Genomic DNA, 18,845 nt, shown 5'->3' with positions numbered 1-18,845 from the left:
TTCTCCCACACCTGACAGATTTATCTCCCGTTTTGCCGGTGCTAGATTTATCTGTCTCCGCCCTAGGGTTGAGACGGGGGGATTCCCCTATTTATAACAATGGTATGACGTCACTGCAATAATACAATGACGTCACGTCAAGAATCCATCAACGTCACGTCAACCCTGAATTTAGCATGTAACGTTATCATTACATTGTGTATATGATACACATTGGGGAAAACAGAGTAAGAGAAAAAGAATCATTCACCCCTTGTGGGTAAGATAGGGGAATCTCAACCCTCGGGGAAAGCTTCTTAAGTTGCCAAACACTCGGCAAAGCCTCGTGTTTGGCAACATAAGAATCTTCCCCCTCGGGTTGATATTCCCCTATCTCACCCCAAAGGGGGTGAATGATTCTATTAATCACACCCTCAGGGTAGTGGAAGATTCTATTAATCTCCCCCTTTACTCATAGGAGAGTGGTGTAATCTCCCTGATCTCCCCTGATCACGACCCTCAGGTGAAAATGGTGTTACATGTATCTCCCCCTTTTCGCGACCCTCAGATGAGTGTGGTATTGTCAAGATCTCTCATAGGAGAGTGGTGTTATCTCTCTGATCTCCCTGATCACGACCCTCAGGTGAGAATGGTGTTATTTCCCCTGATCGCAACCCTAAGATAAGGGCAAAATCAAAGCTAAAGTCATGCCCGAAATAACCGTTTCTAGTGCATAGCTACAGTTTTTGGCAATGGTCCGGGGTAAATGGTACCTGTCACGTGATCATGTTATGTTATTATCAGTGTAGTTTCGTTTAACCAGACTCTTGTTGTCTGGGCAAGCTACGCCGAACACAGAATAGTCTCGTTCAACCAGACGCTTGAACGAGACCATTATCAGTGTACGCAGGAAGGGTAGAATTTGAATAAAAATAAAGTAAAACTAAATCATAATCATGAGTCTTACGGATATCCAAATGGTTTTTTGTTTAATAATTTCTGCAATTCAATTTTTATTCATTCTACATAATAAGCATTCTAAACTACTTAGATTATTGGTTTCTTTCTATTATACCACGGACTTATTATAATTAGATAACCTAATTCCGTGATAATACCAATATTTAAAACTCTTGCGACAAAGGCTATACGCGCAACATGTTCCAAGGGGGATAACTCCAGAAACATCATATTCTCTTCAAGTCATAAACCTATTATAAGTGGAACAGATATATGATATAGTAATGTATACTACATAATGATTTTGATTACTTATGTTTTGATGTATGTTCATATTCGCATTATTCTTTGATGATCGTGATTAAATTACAAAGCGAACAATAATTCATGAATGTAGAAAAATGTAAACTTAATTTAGGTGAAACTCGAACTATTGACGCCAGGGGGAAAACCAGAAAGGTGAAGGTTGCGAAATTAAATGTGAGTGTGCTATATAAATATAAGTACCGTACTATATATAAATTTGTTTGACGTCACATAAACGAAAAGTTGTTGTCTTAAATGCACAAAAGATATATTAAGTCGTTTAAAGCTGCTAATGAACACACATCGTTCATGTTTTAAAGGTGGGGGATTATTACCAATGCTACATGTACAATTACTTTAAAATATTAATCAATAATTTAAGTATCAGGATTCGAATCAATATAATTATTTCAGCATGATTCGGGTAACTCTTTGTCGTATTGTAATTATTGGTTGATATTAGCGCATATTGATTTTTTATGTTCCTCGGAGAGTTTAGAGGCGTTGGGGAAAATATCGATCGCGTTGATGGCTAAGCTCAGCATCTGTATCTAAAGTCCACACAGACAGAGGAAAATCAGATGGAGGTCTGGCTGTAAAGGGAAGACGACATTTCTGAGGTTAGTGATGGATATACGGCTACTGGTCAGTCTGGAGACGTATTAGAGACTTTGTGAAGTGGTCAGTAGATAAACAGGTAAGAAAGTATACTTAATTAAGATTTAAACTGAAAGCATGGGCAGAAATAGACTGTATAAACATGAACATCTCTTATTACCGTACTCATTGATCAGGCCACCACTGATGTAATTGTCCTGCTATCCATCAGTTGCAGGAGATTGACTTAACATTTTCTATACAAACATATTCCAGTTAGCCGGACGTACCGCCATTAAGGCAAGATTGTCTCCTGGAAACAAAGATGGCTTGATTTCCTATTTGGCAACGGAGGTGGCTGGATAACTAAGAATCCATTTTAGATATAATCCTAGCATACAACATGTATTCCATATACGTGCATTGTCTGTTTCTTTACGAGTTTTACGTACTTTTTGAGACGTTAAGCTTTGTGTGTTTTTCTTTATGTACCATGGTATGTACGTGTTTGTCCAATTTATTTATGCATACACGCACATGTATGTGTAGATTGCTAAGCCTCTTTATGTAGCACTTGTGGTTTTAGCAAAGGATAACGTTTTGGCAGTGTATGTGCATTGCACAATTGTATGTGTATCCAATGCCACACACATACTTCATTTGTACATTGTGTATACATTCACATTGTATGTGTATATATTTAAACATTTACATTGCACGTGTTTATACTCACAAATGTACATTGTATTCTTAATATTTACACATGTACATTTTCTGTGTTTATACTTACACATGTACATGCTATGTGTTTATACTCACACATGTTCATGGTATGTATTTATACTCACACATGTACATGGTATGTGTTTATACTGACACATGTACATGGTATGTGTTTATACTAACACATGTACATGGTATGTGTTTATACTAACACATGTACATGGTATGTGTTTATACTTACACATGTACATGATATGTGTTTATACTTACACATGTACATGGTATGTGTTTATACTAACACATGTACATGGTATGTGTTTATACTCACACTTGTACATGGTATGTGTTTATACGAACACATGTACAAGGTATGTGTTTATACTAACACATGTACATGGTATGTGTTTATACTAACACATGTACATGGTATGTGTTTATACTAACACATGTACATGGTATGTGTTTATACTAACACATGTACATGGTATGTGTTTATACTAACACATGTACATGGTATGTGTTTATACTAACACATGTACATGGTATGTGTTTATACTTACACATGTACATGGTATGTGTTTATACTAACACATGTACATGGTATGTGTTTATACTAACACATGTACATGGTATGTGTTTATACTAACACATGTACATGGTATGTGTTTATACTCACACATGTACATGGTATGTGTTTATACTCACACATGTACATGGTATGTGTTTATACTAACACATGTACATGGTATGTGTTTATACTAACACATGTACATGGTATGTGTTTATACTAACACATGTACATGGTATGTGTTTATACTCACACATGTACATGGTATGTGTTTATACTCACACATGTACATGGTATGTGTTTATACTAACACATGTACATGGTATGTGTTTATACTAACACATGTACATGGTATGTGTTTATACTCACACATGTACATGGTATGTGTTTATACTCACACATGTACATGGTATGTGTTTATACTAACACATGTACATGGTATGTGTTTATACTAACACATGTACATGGTATGTGTTTATACTCACACATGTACATGGTATGTGTTTATACTCACACATGTACATGGTATGTGTTTATACTAACACATGTACATGGTATGTGTTTATACTCACACATGTACATGGTATGTGTTTATACTCACACATGTACATGGTATGTGTTTATACTCACACATGTACATGGTATGTGTTTATACTCACACATGTACATGGTATGTGTTTATACTCACACATGTACATGGTATGTGTTTATACTCACACATGTACATGGTATGTGTTTATACTCACACATGTACATGGTATGTGTTTATACTCACACATGTACATGGTATGTGTTTATACTCACACATGTACATGGTATGTGTTTATACTCACACATGTACATGGTATGTGTTTATACTAACACATGTACATGGTATGTGTTTATACTCACACATGTACATGGTATGTGTTTATACTCACACATGTACATGGTATGTGTTTATACTAACACATGTACATGGTATGTGTTTATACTCACACATGTACATGGTATGTGTTTATACTCACACATGTACATGGTATGTGTTTATACTCACACATGTACATGGTATGTGTTTATACTCACACATGTACATGGTATGTGTTTATACTCACACATGTACATGGTATGTGTTTATACTCACACATGTACATGGTATGTGTTTATACTCACACATGTACATGGTATGTGTTTATACTCACACATGTACATGGTATGTGTTTATACTCACACATGTACATGGTATGTGTTTATACTAACACATGTACATGGTATGTGTTTATACTAACACATGTACATGGTATGTGTTTATACTCACACATGTACATGGTATGTGTTTATACTCACACATGTACATGGTATGTGTTTATACTAACACATGTACATGGTATGTGTTTATACTAACACATGTACATGGTATGTGTTTATACTCACACATGTACATGGTATGTGTTTATACTCACACATGTACATGGTATGTGTTTATACTAACACATGTACATGGTATGTGTTTATACTAACACATGTACATGGTATGTGTTTATACTCACACATGTACATGGTATGTGTTTATACTCACACATGTACATGGTATGTGTTTATACTAACACATGTACATGGTATGTGTTTATACTAACACATGTACATGGTATGTGTTTATACTAACACATGTACATGGTATGTGTTTATACTCACACATGTACATGGTATGTGTTTATACTCACACATGTACATGGTATGTGTTTATACTAACACATGTACATGGTATGTGTTTATACTAACACATGTACATGGTATGTGTTTATACTAACACATGTACATGGTATGTGTTTATACTCACACATGTACATGGTATGTGTTTATACTCACACATGTACATGGTATGTGTTTATACTAACACATGTACATGGTATGTGTTTATACTAACACATGTACATGGTATGTGTTTATACTCACACATGTACATGGTATGTGTTTATACTCACACATGTACATGGTATGTGTTTATACTAACACATGTACATGGTATGTGTTTATACTAACACATGTACATGGTATGTGTTTATACTAACACATGTACATGGTATGTGTTTATACTCACACATGTACATGGTATGTGTTTATACTCACACATGTACATGGTATGTGTTTATACTAACACATGTACATGGTATGTGTTTATACTAACACATGTACATGGTATGTGTTTATACTCACACATGTACATGGTATGTGTTTATACTCACACATGTACATGGTATGTGTTTATACTAACACATGTACATGGTATGTGTTTATACTAACACATGTACATGGTATGTGTTTATACTCACACATGTACATGGTATGTGTTTATACTCACACATGTACATGGTATGTGTTTATACTAACACATGTACATGGTATGTGTTTATACTAACACATGTACATGGTATGTGTTTATACTCACACATGTACATGGTATGTGTTTATACTCACACATGTACATGGTATGTGTTTATACTAACACATGTACATGGTATGTGTTTATACTAACACATGTACATGGTATGTGTTTATACTCACACATGTACATGGTATGTGTTTATACTCACACATGTACATGGTATGTGTTTATACTAACACATGTACATGGTATGTGTTTATACTAACACATGTACATGGTATGTGTTTATACTCACACATGTACATGGTATGTGTTTATACTCACACATGTACATGGTATGTGTTTATACTAACACATGTACATGGTATGTGTTTATACTAACACATGTACATGGTATGTGTTTATACTCACACATGTACATGGTATGTGTTTATACTCACACATGTACATGGTATGTGTTTATACTAACACATGTACATGGTATGTGTTTATACTAACACATGTACATGGTATGTGTTTATACTCACACATGTACATGGTATGTGTTTATACTCACACATGTACATGGTATGTGTTTATACTAACACATGTACATGGTATGTGTTTATACTAACACATGTACATGGTATGTGTTTATACTCACACATGTACATGGTATGTGTTTATACTCACACATGTACATGGTATGTGTTTATACTAACACATGTACATGGTATGTGTTTATACTAACACATGTACATGGTATGTGTTTATACTCACACATGTACATGGTATGTGTTTATACTCACACATGTACATGGTATGTGTTTATACTAACACATGTACATGGTATGTGTTTATACTAACACATGTACATGGTATGTGTTTATACTCACACATGTACATGGTATGTGTTTATACTCACACATGTACATGGTATGTGTTTATACTAACACATGTACATGGTATGTGTTTATACTAACACATGTACATGGTATGTGTTTATACTCACACATGTACATGGTATGTGTTTATACTCACACATGTACATGGTATGTGTTTATACTAACACATGTACATGGTATGTGTTTATACTAACACATGTACATGGTATGTGTTTATACTAACACATGTACATGGTATGTGTTTATACTCACACATGTACATGGTATGTGTTTATACTCACACATGTACATGGTATGTGTTTATACTAACACATGTACATGGTATGTGTTTATACTAACACATGTACATGGTATGTGTTTATACTCACACATGTACATGGTATGTGTTTATACTCACACATGTACATGGTATGTGTTTATACTAACACATGTACATGGTATGTGTTTATACTAACACATGTACATGGTATGTGTTTATACTCACACATGTACATGGTATGTGTTTATACTCACACATGTACATGGTATGTGTTTATACTAACACATGTACATGGTATGTGTTTATACTAACACATGTACATGGTATGTGTTTATACTCACACATGTACATGGTATGTGTTTATACTCACACATGTACATGGTATGTGTTTATACTAACACATGTACATGGTATGTGTTTATACTAACACATGTACATGGTATGTGTTTATACTCACACATGTACATGGTATGTGTTTATACTCACACATGTACATGGTATGTGTTTATACTAACACATGTACATGGTATGTGTTTATACTAACACATGTACATGGTATGTGTTTATACTCACACATGTACATGGTATGTGTTTATACTCACACATGTACATGGTATGTGTTTATACTAACACATGTACATGGTATGTGTTTATACTAACACATGTACATGGTATGTGTTTATACTAACACATGTACATGGTATGTGTTTATACTCACACATGTACATGGTATGTGTTTATACTCACACATGTACATGGTATGTGTTTATACTAACACATGTACATGGTATGTGTTTATACTAACACATGTACATGGTATGTGTTTATACTCACACATGTACATGGTATGTGTTTATACTCACACATGTACATGGTATGTGTTTATACTAACACATGTACATGGTATGTGTTTATACTAACACATGTACATGGTATGTGTTTATACTAACACATGTACATGGTATGTGTTTATACTCACACATGTACATGGTATGTGTTTATACTCACACATGTACATGGTATGTGTTTATACTAACACATGTACATGGTATGTGTTTATACTAACACATGTACATGGTATGTGTTTATACTCACACATGTACATGGTATGTGTTTATACTCACACATGTACATGGTATGTGTTTATACTAACACATGTACATGGTATGTGTTTATACTAACACATGTACATGGTATGTGTTTATACTAACACATGTACATGGTATGTGTTTATACTCACACATGTACATGGTATGTGTTTATACTCACACATGTACATGGTATGTGTTTATACTAACACATGTACATGGTATGTGTTTATACTAACACATGTACATGGTATGTGTTTATACTCACACATGTACATGGTATGTGTTTATACTCACACATGTACATGGTATGTGTTTATACTAACACATGTACATGGTATGTGTTTATACTAACACATGTACATGGTATGTGTTTATACTAACACATGTACATGGTATGTGTTTATACTCACACATGTACATGGTATGTGTTTATACTCACACATGTACATGGTATGTGTTTATACTAACACATGTACATGGTATGTGTTTATACTAACACATGTACATGGTATGTGTTTATACTCACACATGTACATGGTATGTGTTTATACTCACACATGTACATGGTATGTGTTTATACTAACACATGTACATGGTATGTGTTTATACTAACACATGTACATGGTATGTGTTTATACTCACACATGTACATGGTATGTGTTTATACTCACACATGTACATGGTATGTGTTTATACTAACACATGTACATGGTATGTGTTTATACTAACACATGTACATGGTATGTGTTTATACTCACACATGTACATGGTATGTGTTTATACTCACACATGTACATGGTATGTGTTTATACTAACACATGTACATGGTATGTGTTTATACTAACACATGTACATGGTATGTGTTTATACTCACACATGTACATGGTATGTGTTTATACTCACACATGTACATGGTATGTGTTTATACTAACACATGTACATGGTATGTGTTTATACTAACACATGTACATGGTATGTGTTTATACTCACACATGTACATGGTATGTGTTTATACTCACACATGTACATGGTATGTGTTTATACTAACACATGTACATGGTATGTGTTTATACTTACACATGTACATGGTATGTGTTTATACTCACTTATTCTTGTACTTTGTATTTGTTCAATCCTATACATTGAATATTTTTACAAAGCGTTTATCAGAAAACAATTTTAAGTAAGATATTAATAAAATATATGACCGTATGTATAGAAAATATTTTTTTAGAAACACGCGTAATATCATATTAAGGAAATTAAGGTAATTCCATTCATTTTTACGAATTCGTGAGGGGAAAATAACAGAGAAGACGTCTAGCCTAAATATTTCAAGATGAAAACAAATACTAGACCTATAGATTTGTATTCACTCTGTAAGGGAAATACTGTTTATCTCGCAACCTGTTATTGTCCTTTTAATCTTACTGTTCTATTCATTTTAACAAGAGAAACAGCCACTGCGATACAACAATGGAACGTGTACCCCAGCTACTTCTCCTATGGATCCTCGTCACCATGGCAACTGCTGTTGGCTTTGCCCAGGAGACGGACATGTTCGATTTCTCCAATATAGATGAGCCAATGGACGGATTCGGTACCACTCCGGTATGTCATAACGCACAATGATGTAACACTTATTTATAAATGCTGTTGTTACCCAGTGCAAATAATATGTACAGATTGTATTTACTATGTACATATCGTATTTAGGCTGCCTGTTGTAACTTGTCAAAACTGTTTAGTACCACTGCCATGTAACAAGTATTGTGAATGCATTAGTACACAGCCAATAAAGTCTATTGCAAGAAATAAAGATTATCATAACTTAGTGGCGTGATACCTCAATCTTAAGGCGTAGGAATTATCAAGAGTTGTCTTTCTTCGCATGCTTTGAAGTTTCAACTATTCAAGTTATATTAATAAAAATATTGTGCAAACAGAAATAATGTTTGATTACATTTACAACTGTTAATAAGATATTCTAAATCTTATGTCAAGCATTTGTCCTTAGGTACAGACTGTACGATCTTTTACACAAACGTGCATCGTTTTGCTTACAAACCATAAACTGTTATATTTCCCTCATATTAGCAGTTGTATACAATATTAGCATTCATGTACGTTAGTTAGTCATGTACATATTACATGAACTGGAATATCTGATCCCCGATGGCCGAGCAGCTCGTGCCAGGTCCAAGGTTAGAATCCCTAGTGATCTTTCTTTTGTATTCTATCATTTTATTTTGCGCCAAAATGAATAGACCACTGAAGGTGAAATTGTCATCTTATGTCTTCGGGATCAAAGACTTGTAACGTAGTGTTTCGATCTGCAGACTGAATTGCCGTGGGTTATAATCCTTAAAGTGACAGTGCTGTTGTCTTGTTGGCTCGACACCGCCTTCCAATTGTTGGATGCTACATGTAATAAACGAGCTGTTAGAAACACAAACCCATAACAACATACTACAAACTCCACATTTTCAACACATGCATACATCACACACACATTGACCAAGGCTCGCGGTGGCCAAGTGGTTAAGGCGTCTGACATTCTGCTACCACTAGCCCTCCACCGCTAGTTCCAGACCTACGTGTGGCAGTCGCCAGGTACTGTCCGTCGGTCGGTGTTTTTTTCTCCGGGAACTCCGGCTTTCCTCTACCACCAACACTTGGCACGTCCTTAAATTACCATAGTTGTTAATAAAACAAGGCACGCACACAGGGTCAAAAGAGGGAGAGAGCGACAAAGGAGGATTTTGCTCAGTTAGCATGAGCCTATACTTCAGAGGTCTCAGGTTCGAATCCCTATCTGTCCTTTGCACTTCTCTTTTTCTGTTAAATAGCTAACACTTATCTTTCTTGTTTTACAGCAGACAAAATCTAAGATTGACGTATGCCGTTCTAACCGTCACGTATGCAGTACGATTCTCAAATATCCCGGTAACCAGACTGTCAGTGACGGTGTCCACTGCCACTGTCCCGGATGTACGGAGGAATGGGTCGAAAACGATAACCAATCGTTTACCTGGGTTCACTACGAGCGACGTAAGTAGTCTAAAGAAAATAGTTCTGTATAATATATTTTTTTCATTTAAAGTAGAGATTTTCAAAATATTCATGCCGATATGAACCCATATCGATTATATATTGCATTTATCATGTTCATGTTTCATGTTTACTTTATGTTTCATTAAGTATAAGGATGATACTCTAGAAAATCATGTAAATAAAACATTGTCAAAGGAAAATGAAAAAGAACTCAAAGACTTGTTAATTTTAAATACGTACAGTACCATAGAGCTGTAATTCGTACTTATATTCTGAAACCATACGATTTAATTGTCCATAGATGACCAGCTGGTCCAGTACCGGTTCTGCATTCCCGTCATGCCAGAACGCATGTGCGAAAAGGACGACCTGGCTGTTGTCATGGAGACGGAAACCTCAAACTGGCGCGTGTATATGTCAATGGCTAGATGCATGTGTCCTAACAATCTTTTCCAATTGTCCAACTGGTGGAAACGGAACAAAGTTTGGATGTATGAGTATGGTTGTGAAAAGGTGAGTACTTCCGGTGAATTTTAAGTACTTCCGGTTCACTGAATTGTCAATACCGATTATTTGACTCGTTTATCCGTACGAGACTATTATCATATTTTAATTTATTTATAATTAGTAATTTATTTATTTATTCTATTTTTTTTTTATTTTTTTTTTTATTTTATTTCAACTTTATTTTTGTAAATATCATATATGATTTGAACAAAAACATAATGAACATGCAAGATAAGTAACTTTGTCATTATATAAACAATCTATGCGTAGCATTTTGTGCTCAATGCACAATTACATGTATGTATAAGAAACAATACGAAGCAATTGTTAATAACGCCATAAGGGCAGTAACTCTGTTTGATTTACCGCTGTTCGTGTTTACGTACCTAAAGACGTTAATCTGATTATTTCATTTTTTGACAGAAAACCTGCAAGAAAAACGATTCACTATGTTCAAAAATTTACGTGGACGAAGTTCACGACTCTGCGCTTGGCTATGAATTTCAGTGCGCATGTGCATCAGGATATAGTTGTCCAAGTGACCGTGAGCCGGAAATGGAAACGCTTGAAGACCATATTGGGAACTACGTTCCGATGTATTGTAAACCTGCTCAAACTAGTGGACTCCTATAACAATGCCTCGAACACCTGGCAGATGGTGTCCCCACAGCATGGTTTTTTTCCAAATACGAAACAGTGGCTTCGTAACTTCCAATGGTCTGTCGTTCGCCCCATGTATAGATTTGTAGGGAAATGTAGTGTGTTATAACTCATCATCTCTACATGGAGTAGGGAACTGCTCTCATGTCCCAACATCGGCTACAATGTGGAGGAAATTATTTCACGTGTTTGATATCAGGATGTCAATTTTAATCCTTTCACCACTGTAGACCATAATGGACTTGTCCATATCAATGCATAGTATTGTCTACTAAAGTTACATAGGGGTGAAAGGGTTTAGGTGGCTCCACAAATCGTCATCAGCGTCCATTTTCGTGACGTACTTCCGGAAAAAGTACAGTTCGGACTCAGTTATCTTGATCGAAATGTGCCTGTACACGGTGTCGTCATTTCCGTATTGCGTATCGGGCATTCAATATAGTAGTGCAAATTATAGTAACAACTGGGCCGTTTTCGTTTAAACGGTCAAACCGGTTGCTCCGCATAAACGAACAGGCCCCTGGTAAACAATAGTACACGTGCGTGCCGATGATGTTAACACCCGATATCGAGATTTTACCGGGAAATGTATAATCACACGTACTTCAGTAATAAATCTTTCCAATTCATAGACATAAACAGACTCACGGGAAGCCAGTGACATAAGACCAAACGACCTCAAGAAGGTTATATAGGAAACGCATGGAATGCGGCTACCGACCTCACATGTGCCACACGAGTTCATAAGCTCGAGGTCGTTACGATTTTCGCTGTTGAGGGAGTTTCGCTCTGTCGATTAAATCGTGTTTACAAATGTAGTCTACTTACTATGTGAAAATAATGTTTTGTAAAATATCAAGAAACCTATTAAATGCATGTGTGAGTGCACGTGAGAACGGCATACCATGCGATAGCCTCTGGTCACATATGTACCTGACATGTAATTATATATATACCGGTACATGACTGAGGGTAATTTGGTACCATTAAAAAACAATAAATTGATAATTTTGATATCATATTTTTGATTTATTTCCATCATTTTTGTTATATGTAAACAGGGCAACTGTCATTGTGTAAATGTCACCCCTCTGCAAAAAGTTCCGATTTTTTTCAAGGAAGATAACTCTCACCCGGATCGAAGTGATTGTAAAATGTAAAATAAATTAATTATAAAGCCATTGTGTATATTTTGTTCAATTTCCCATTCTATATGTATAGATCTTTGTGTCCTGTTTGCTTTTAGCTTGTAGATAATCACTTTTATCCGTACAAATTCAATAAAAAACACTTTGTGTAACATGTGTTACATATTTTGCGATAAATAAAATATTTGTAGGGTTAATTAGAAATGCTTCTTTTCATTTTATTATTGTTGTTATTGTTCCGAACAATGTCCCACATCAAAAAAACCGGAAAATATTAAATTTGACGAAAATTCAATTTTTTGGTATTTTTTCCAAAAAGGTCCCCAAACTATTGGAGTGTTTAGATTTTCATAAAATCAACTCTGCATAGTTGCATAACCATTATATGAAAGTTTCAATGAATTTTGCTGGTGTGGAGCCACCTTAAGAGACCATGCCGAGATGTCACATCGATGTTGTCGGCGCGGTTAGCAGTCTAAGGGAGATAAATCTTCCAAAAAGGAAACTCCAAACCGCTGTGCAAAACGATAACGGTTTAAATGTATTCCTGCTAATATATATTACACCCGGATGTTAAGCTGGGCAATTGGTCCGTTTTCTCTTGACTAAATGAAGTTTTTCTTAATGTGTTCTTTGCTGTTGGTGATTGACGTCATCAAAATTAAAGTGTATTTATGCCGTCATTAGGCCATTAAAGTTTTTGTAATACGGTGCATGTATGCATTTTTTATAAATAAAGTTTTGTACGCATGTGTGCTTTTTTTATAAGATCAGTGTTTTTTGTGCAATCCCGTGTCGTCAAAGGAGGATTTTTTAAAAGAAAATTGCCCAGAAGTATCGCTAGACAAACACTGAATTCCAGCCTATTTGTTGATCCTTCAAACAAACGGAATAAAACTGTGGCCAAATGATGTCAATAATTGTTAAATTCTGTGATAAAACATGGACACAGGACACGACGATATGAAATAATAAGGTTTGTTCATGGGAAAAATAGGTTTGGTTTGTTTGTGTTCATTTAAGAACGTGCCAGATTTTGGTGGTGAAGGAAAGCCGGAGATCCCAGAGAAAAACCACCGACCTACGGCCAGTACCTGGCAACTGTCTCACGTAGGTCTCGAACCAGCGACCCAGTGGTGGAGGTAAAAAAGGACAGCCATATTAAAGGAAATGCGTCAATCAAATTGATTTCTGTATATTAACGGGGAAAATATACATGGCTGTTCTGCATGTATAATTAGGTACTGAAACATAATCTTTGTTTAGATACTTCTCAAATTTTCCGTATGATCTTATATGATTAATCATGTCAGCACGATGTCGTCTTTACCCAGACTTGCTAACAGCTTTTATGAAGAACAGACATCCAAGTGATCAACATTATAAGAGTTATTTTTTTCTAAGTATTTCAATACGGTAGACATGGAGGCCAGTCTAGTCTTTACAAGGCAAGTTGGTTACTTGTTTTTGGTAGCGTTTTTTCAATCTGACCCGGTATATCAGATCTTCCAATCCAGTCAGCTGTTTAATAGCTCTTCTCTGTACCTCTGTTACGCCTTGATTTCTCACCCCAACATTAGCTTCTATCAGAGCCAACAAGAGTGATTTATATAAGTTGATAAAAAGTTGCTTCATATTGTTGTAAAATAAAAAAAAATCGAAAAAGACAAAACGCCACGGAAAATATCCATCTGTCAATAACCCTGTTACATCTGGGGTGAGAAATTGTGCCGGGTGAGAAAATGCGACACCATGTCCGAATGTTTTCACGATTTCTCACCTGGGTGAGAATTCTTGGTTGAGTGAGAATTTGTGTTGCGAATTAAGCAAATACAGCACGAGTTCTAACACGAATGAGAAATCATGTCGGGTGAGAAATCGTGGCGTAACAGTAACAAGCCCATTTTTTTTTTATACATCTGGTTTTATAATGACACTTCTTCCAAAGAGAATCTTTATAGGGTTGTGCTCATATTACATCTAAATCTTTATAAACTGCCGATATATCTACGTTATAAACACGTTCTTGTCACTTGTCATGTTTTCTTTCATTATTTGAAATCAATAACGAGATATTTTTTTCTAATGCAGAAATACAGTATGATATATCTATGAACTTCGGTGAGAACTTGTCTACGTCTGAGTAAAAAAATAATATGTCATGTCGTGGACAAAAACACTTTTTGATTTGGAAAAAAATACCATTGCACATCCAGTGGATAAGCGGAGCGAGCACCAGCTCTGACATCAGCAAAGCGAAAGTAGACAGCAGGTAGGTTTTGAACCATATTGATGGCATTGAAACCGGTCTATTGTATTGACACGTACCTGTCATCTGTAAACAAAGCTCGCTCCGCTTATCGCTACTTCCCATTCCTATACAGTCCGTTCATACACTGTGATGATAGTAATACTATTTGTAGTTCAACAATGGAAATAGGGGGAGATAACTCTGATCGTTGAGAAATGGACACCCGAATCAAACATATATTTTGCTTGGCCTAGCTCTCTTTCGGTGCATCGTGGCCATCCCATTCTATGTTTGGACCAATCGGGTACTATTTATAGAATATCAACACCTACCGATGCCCAATGAATTAGTCGTTGTTTCCATGGTGATATCACTAGAATTGATGGTTACATCAAGCTAATGGCGTCGTATAAAAAGGCTTTGCACGTTTGTTAACGTAATTCAAGCCAGCTCTTAATATTTTTTCATAAAACAGACGAACGTATCGCTGTTTAGGTAATTACTTCCTCTCATATCTGCGATTTATCGGTTATGCAACACAGGGACTTGCTAATTTGTTGTAGCTATATTTGGACCTAAACGTGTACAGAGTAANATCAACATTGCTCCATGAATAAATGACAACTTGGCTTGCCATAAATTTGACATGTTTTGGGGGTTACATGATCATTTGGGGTGTCATTTTTACTGAAAGTTGATATAAACCCCTAAAACACGTAAAATTACTCTGAACACCTTAGTTTAGGTCAAAATGATAGCTGTACATATAAAAAATCATCAGGTCCATGTGTTATACACTATAACATATTGTCTATAAACATATGTTCCTATAGTGAACGCAATAATATTAACGAACTTTTAAGTCACTCTTTTCCAAGCTATATACAATATATATTTCGCAATCTGCGGACCTATATTTTCGTGGTTTTAACACAAACCGAAATGTCTCTTTTGATATGTTGTCCTCGGTTCTTTTTCGCTTTCATCTAGTCAGGACAGTAATATAACCAACAACAAAAAACACAATGCTTGTTATTGTATTGTTCTATGGCACATCAAGAATTTAAGTCATTTTGGTTCAACAGCAAAAATAAAACCAAAAAAACCTTCTCAAGCAGTATTGAATTACCGTTTGCATTACCCTGTAGATACATTAGTCACGAGGAGATCTGTTTGCGAAAATTTCAAGTATGTGTAACGGGGATGTCACAGCATGAGATCTTCAAAGTTTGGCTTAGTAATTAAATTTCAATAAATTAATTTCTGGAGGTTGTTTGTGTAAGTCTACTGTGAGGCCTTAGCTTTAATGTGGAGCATGTTCAAGTCTACTCGTATTTTCATCCGTCATTTAATGTTCGTTATTGACATATTTGAAATACCCAAGGTCGCTATTTCATTTTATAAAGCATATTATTTGTAAAAAAAAAAATCAATCTGTCAGTATTGCTTATTACAATATATACTGTATAACCAAATTACAAAGGAATTTGCTGCACTTTTTCTGCACTCCGACATTCTCGACACTTGCTGTTTCAAATGAGACGACGTCATATCAAATAATGACTTCACTGAAGACCTAAGTGGAATTTTCAAGGATTGATAACATGCATTCTTTGTAGTTAGGAGTAGTTAAAAAAAACTGTAGTTCTGTCACTCACTCATTCCAACACCTAGGGCAATTCGGTCATCTTGGGAACTGTAATCAGGGCGAGGGGTTCCGAATGCTTAGGAACTGTAATCGGGGCGAGGTGTTCCGAACTGGGCCCGCATTTATGAAACGGTTTTCATGATCAAGCTCACAGATTGTTTTAAAGCACGATTCCTTGTTCTTGTGATAAATTAATGAAAAGTTCACATTGTCAATAGTTTGATTTTTTTAAACAGACTTTATGCCAGTTACATTTTTCAATGTTTACACATGATATTTTGGATATGTCACGTGACTTTACTGTAGGGAGGCATCGATGCTTGGGCTTGAGTTTCATGACTACAGGCCCTGATGTTTGATTTTTTGTTTGTTTAGCGTAAATAGCTGTTTTCTTGTCCGCAGCTCTCCACGATCCACGAACGTCGTCATGAGGCCCTTGGACTCCTCCATTAAAAGTCACGTGACACTTGTTTGTAAATATTTACAATGGTGGTTCATGATCAGATGCTATTGGCATAGCGTAGTTTTATCCACATGAGCCACTCGGTAAAGTGCATTGTAATCGCCGTATGGTAGGTATACGCATAGGTATACTGATATACAGTTAACTCTGACTGTGCTTACATAATCTGTGATTCCAACATACACATCTGTATATACGTGCGTCAGAGTGACGTCATAGAGGCATATCTATGTGTACATGTTCCATAACACAGCAAAAATAACAATAACACTTCACCAGTCATACTGCATGGACTTAACTGTTAACCAAAGTTCGATACCCTCTCTACCACAGACGACATTCAGTAAAACTTCGCTATTCTGCCATCACGAGTCCAGATAAATATTGGCGTTATAAAGGGGTTTGGCAATAAATTGAGGGTAATGCATAAAGGCATTCTTCAGAAAACAAGAAAAGGGGACATTTAAATACGTTGGCAAATCAAACAAAGGGCATTATAGAGAGGTTTACTGTATCAGAAAAGGGACACAACTCCCATGAAATTGTTCAACTACATAAGTGGACACTTAAAAAATCATGTAACCTTCAACAAAATCTTCAAAATTAAAACTAAGCGAGTGGTTATTAAAGGAGCTTATCATGTGTACTAAGTTACGTGAAAAAACATTGAGAAGGTTAGCAGCAACCCACATATGGACGGACGCACGGACGCCGTGATCCCAGTTTACGGAAATACCCGAACATGAATGTCATACACATTTTATGACGGAGATACCAGTTTATCGTCCGGGACTAACTTTATCAATATTAGTCATTACAGTGTGTTTTCTGTGTGTATAAAGATTAAACATGTTATATTTAAAAATGACTTGCATGTATAACGTTTGGGAAATATACGTTGGAACGTTAGAGCTTCTATTCGAAAGTTTTTGATCTGGTTAATTGTTTACGAAGACAGCGGATATTGATAGTTAGGAAGTGTATATATATCAGTGAAGGCGTGAGAATGAGTTAACCCAACCAAGTGAGCTTATCCATGTTTTTTACGTCCAGTTTTCCCCTTCCTCCCCCTTCTCCCAACCCAAAACAGATACATATGGCCTTTACTGATCTTAGTGAGGCGTGGCCGGAATCTAAATTACCGACATTTAACAATCTTCACCGCCGATAACGTCAGCGCTGTTGCTCTGTGTGAGAGTGTCTGAACACCCGGATTCATTATCGAAACTTATTTGTGTACAGTTGCTATAATTTTAATTTGGACCGAAAAATGTGTCAATAAGGAGCTTTTTCTATACGTGGTAGAGAAACAAAATTGCAGAAGTAAATTTAGTTCATCTGCGTACGCCATTCGAGAGTCCTAGGAAAGGTATACATAAGTA

At 35.7% G+C, this 18,845-nt stretch overlaps 1 protein-coding gene across 6 annotated transcripts in view; it reads left to right on the top strand.

The window, feature by feature from the left end:
- The window catches only part of LOC110443505, a 16,121-nt gene extending 3,886 nt beyond the window's left edge, over positions 1-12,235 (top strand). Inside the window, exons 2-7 of one of the 6 annotated variants that reach the window (XM_021487757.1) lie at positions 1,358-1,419; positions 1,745-1,942; positions 9,185-9,343; positions 10,609-10,783; positions 11,088-11,299; positions 11,717-12,235. In XM_021487757.1, coding sequence (XP_021343432.1) covers positions 9,209-9,343; positions 10,609-10,783; positions 11,088-11,299; positions 11,717-11,926 — 732 coding nt within the window. In that variant the 5' untranslated portion in view covers positions 1,358-1,419; positions 1,745-1,942; positions 9,185-9,208 and the 3' untranslated portion in view covers positions 11,927-12,235. Of the gene's footprint in view, positions 1-1,357; positions 1,420-1,505; positions 1,566-1,737; positions 1,943-9,184; positions 9,344-10,608; positions 10,784-11,087; positions 11,300-11,716 lie in introns of those variants that run through there. The other 5 variants (XM_021487759.1, XM_021487760.1, XM_021487761.1 and 2 more) reach the window with 5 other exon arrangements.
- Positions 12,236-18,845: the final 6,610 nt, after the last annotated feature.

Source organism: Mizuhopecten yessoensis, unplaced genomic scaffold (genome assembly GCF_002113885.1).
Source record: "Mizuhopecten yessoensis strain PY_sf001 unplaced genomic scaffold, ASM211388v2 scaffold716349, whole genome shotgun sequence".
Lineage (NCBI taxonomy): Eukaryota > Metazoa > Mollusca > Bivalvia > Pectinida > Pectinidae > Mizuhopecten > Mizuhopecten yessoensis.
Note: the sequence above shows the minus strand (reverse complement) of the source record. Positions and strands in the feature narration are given on the sequence as shown.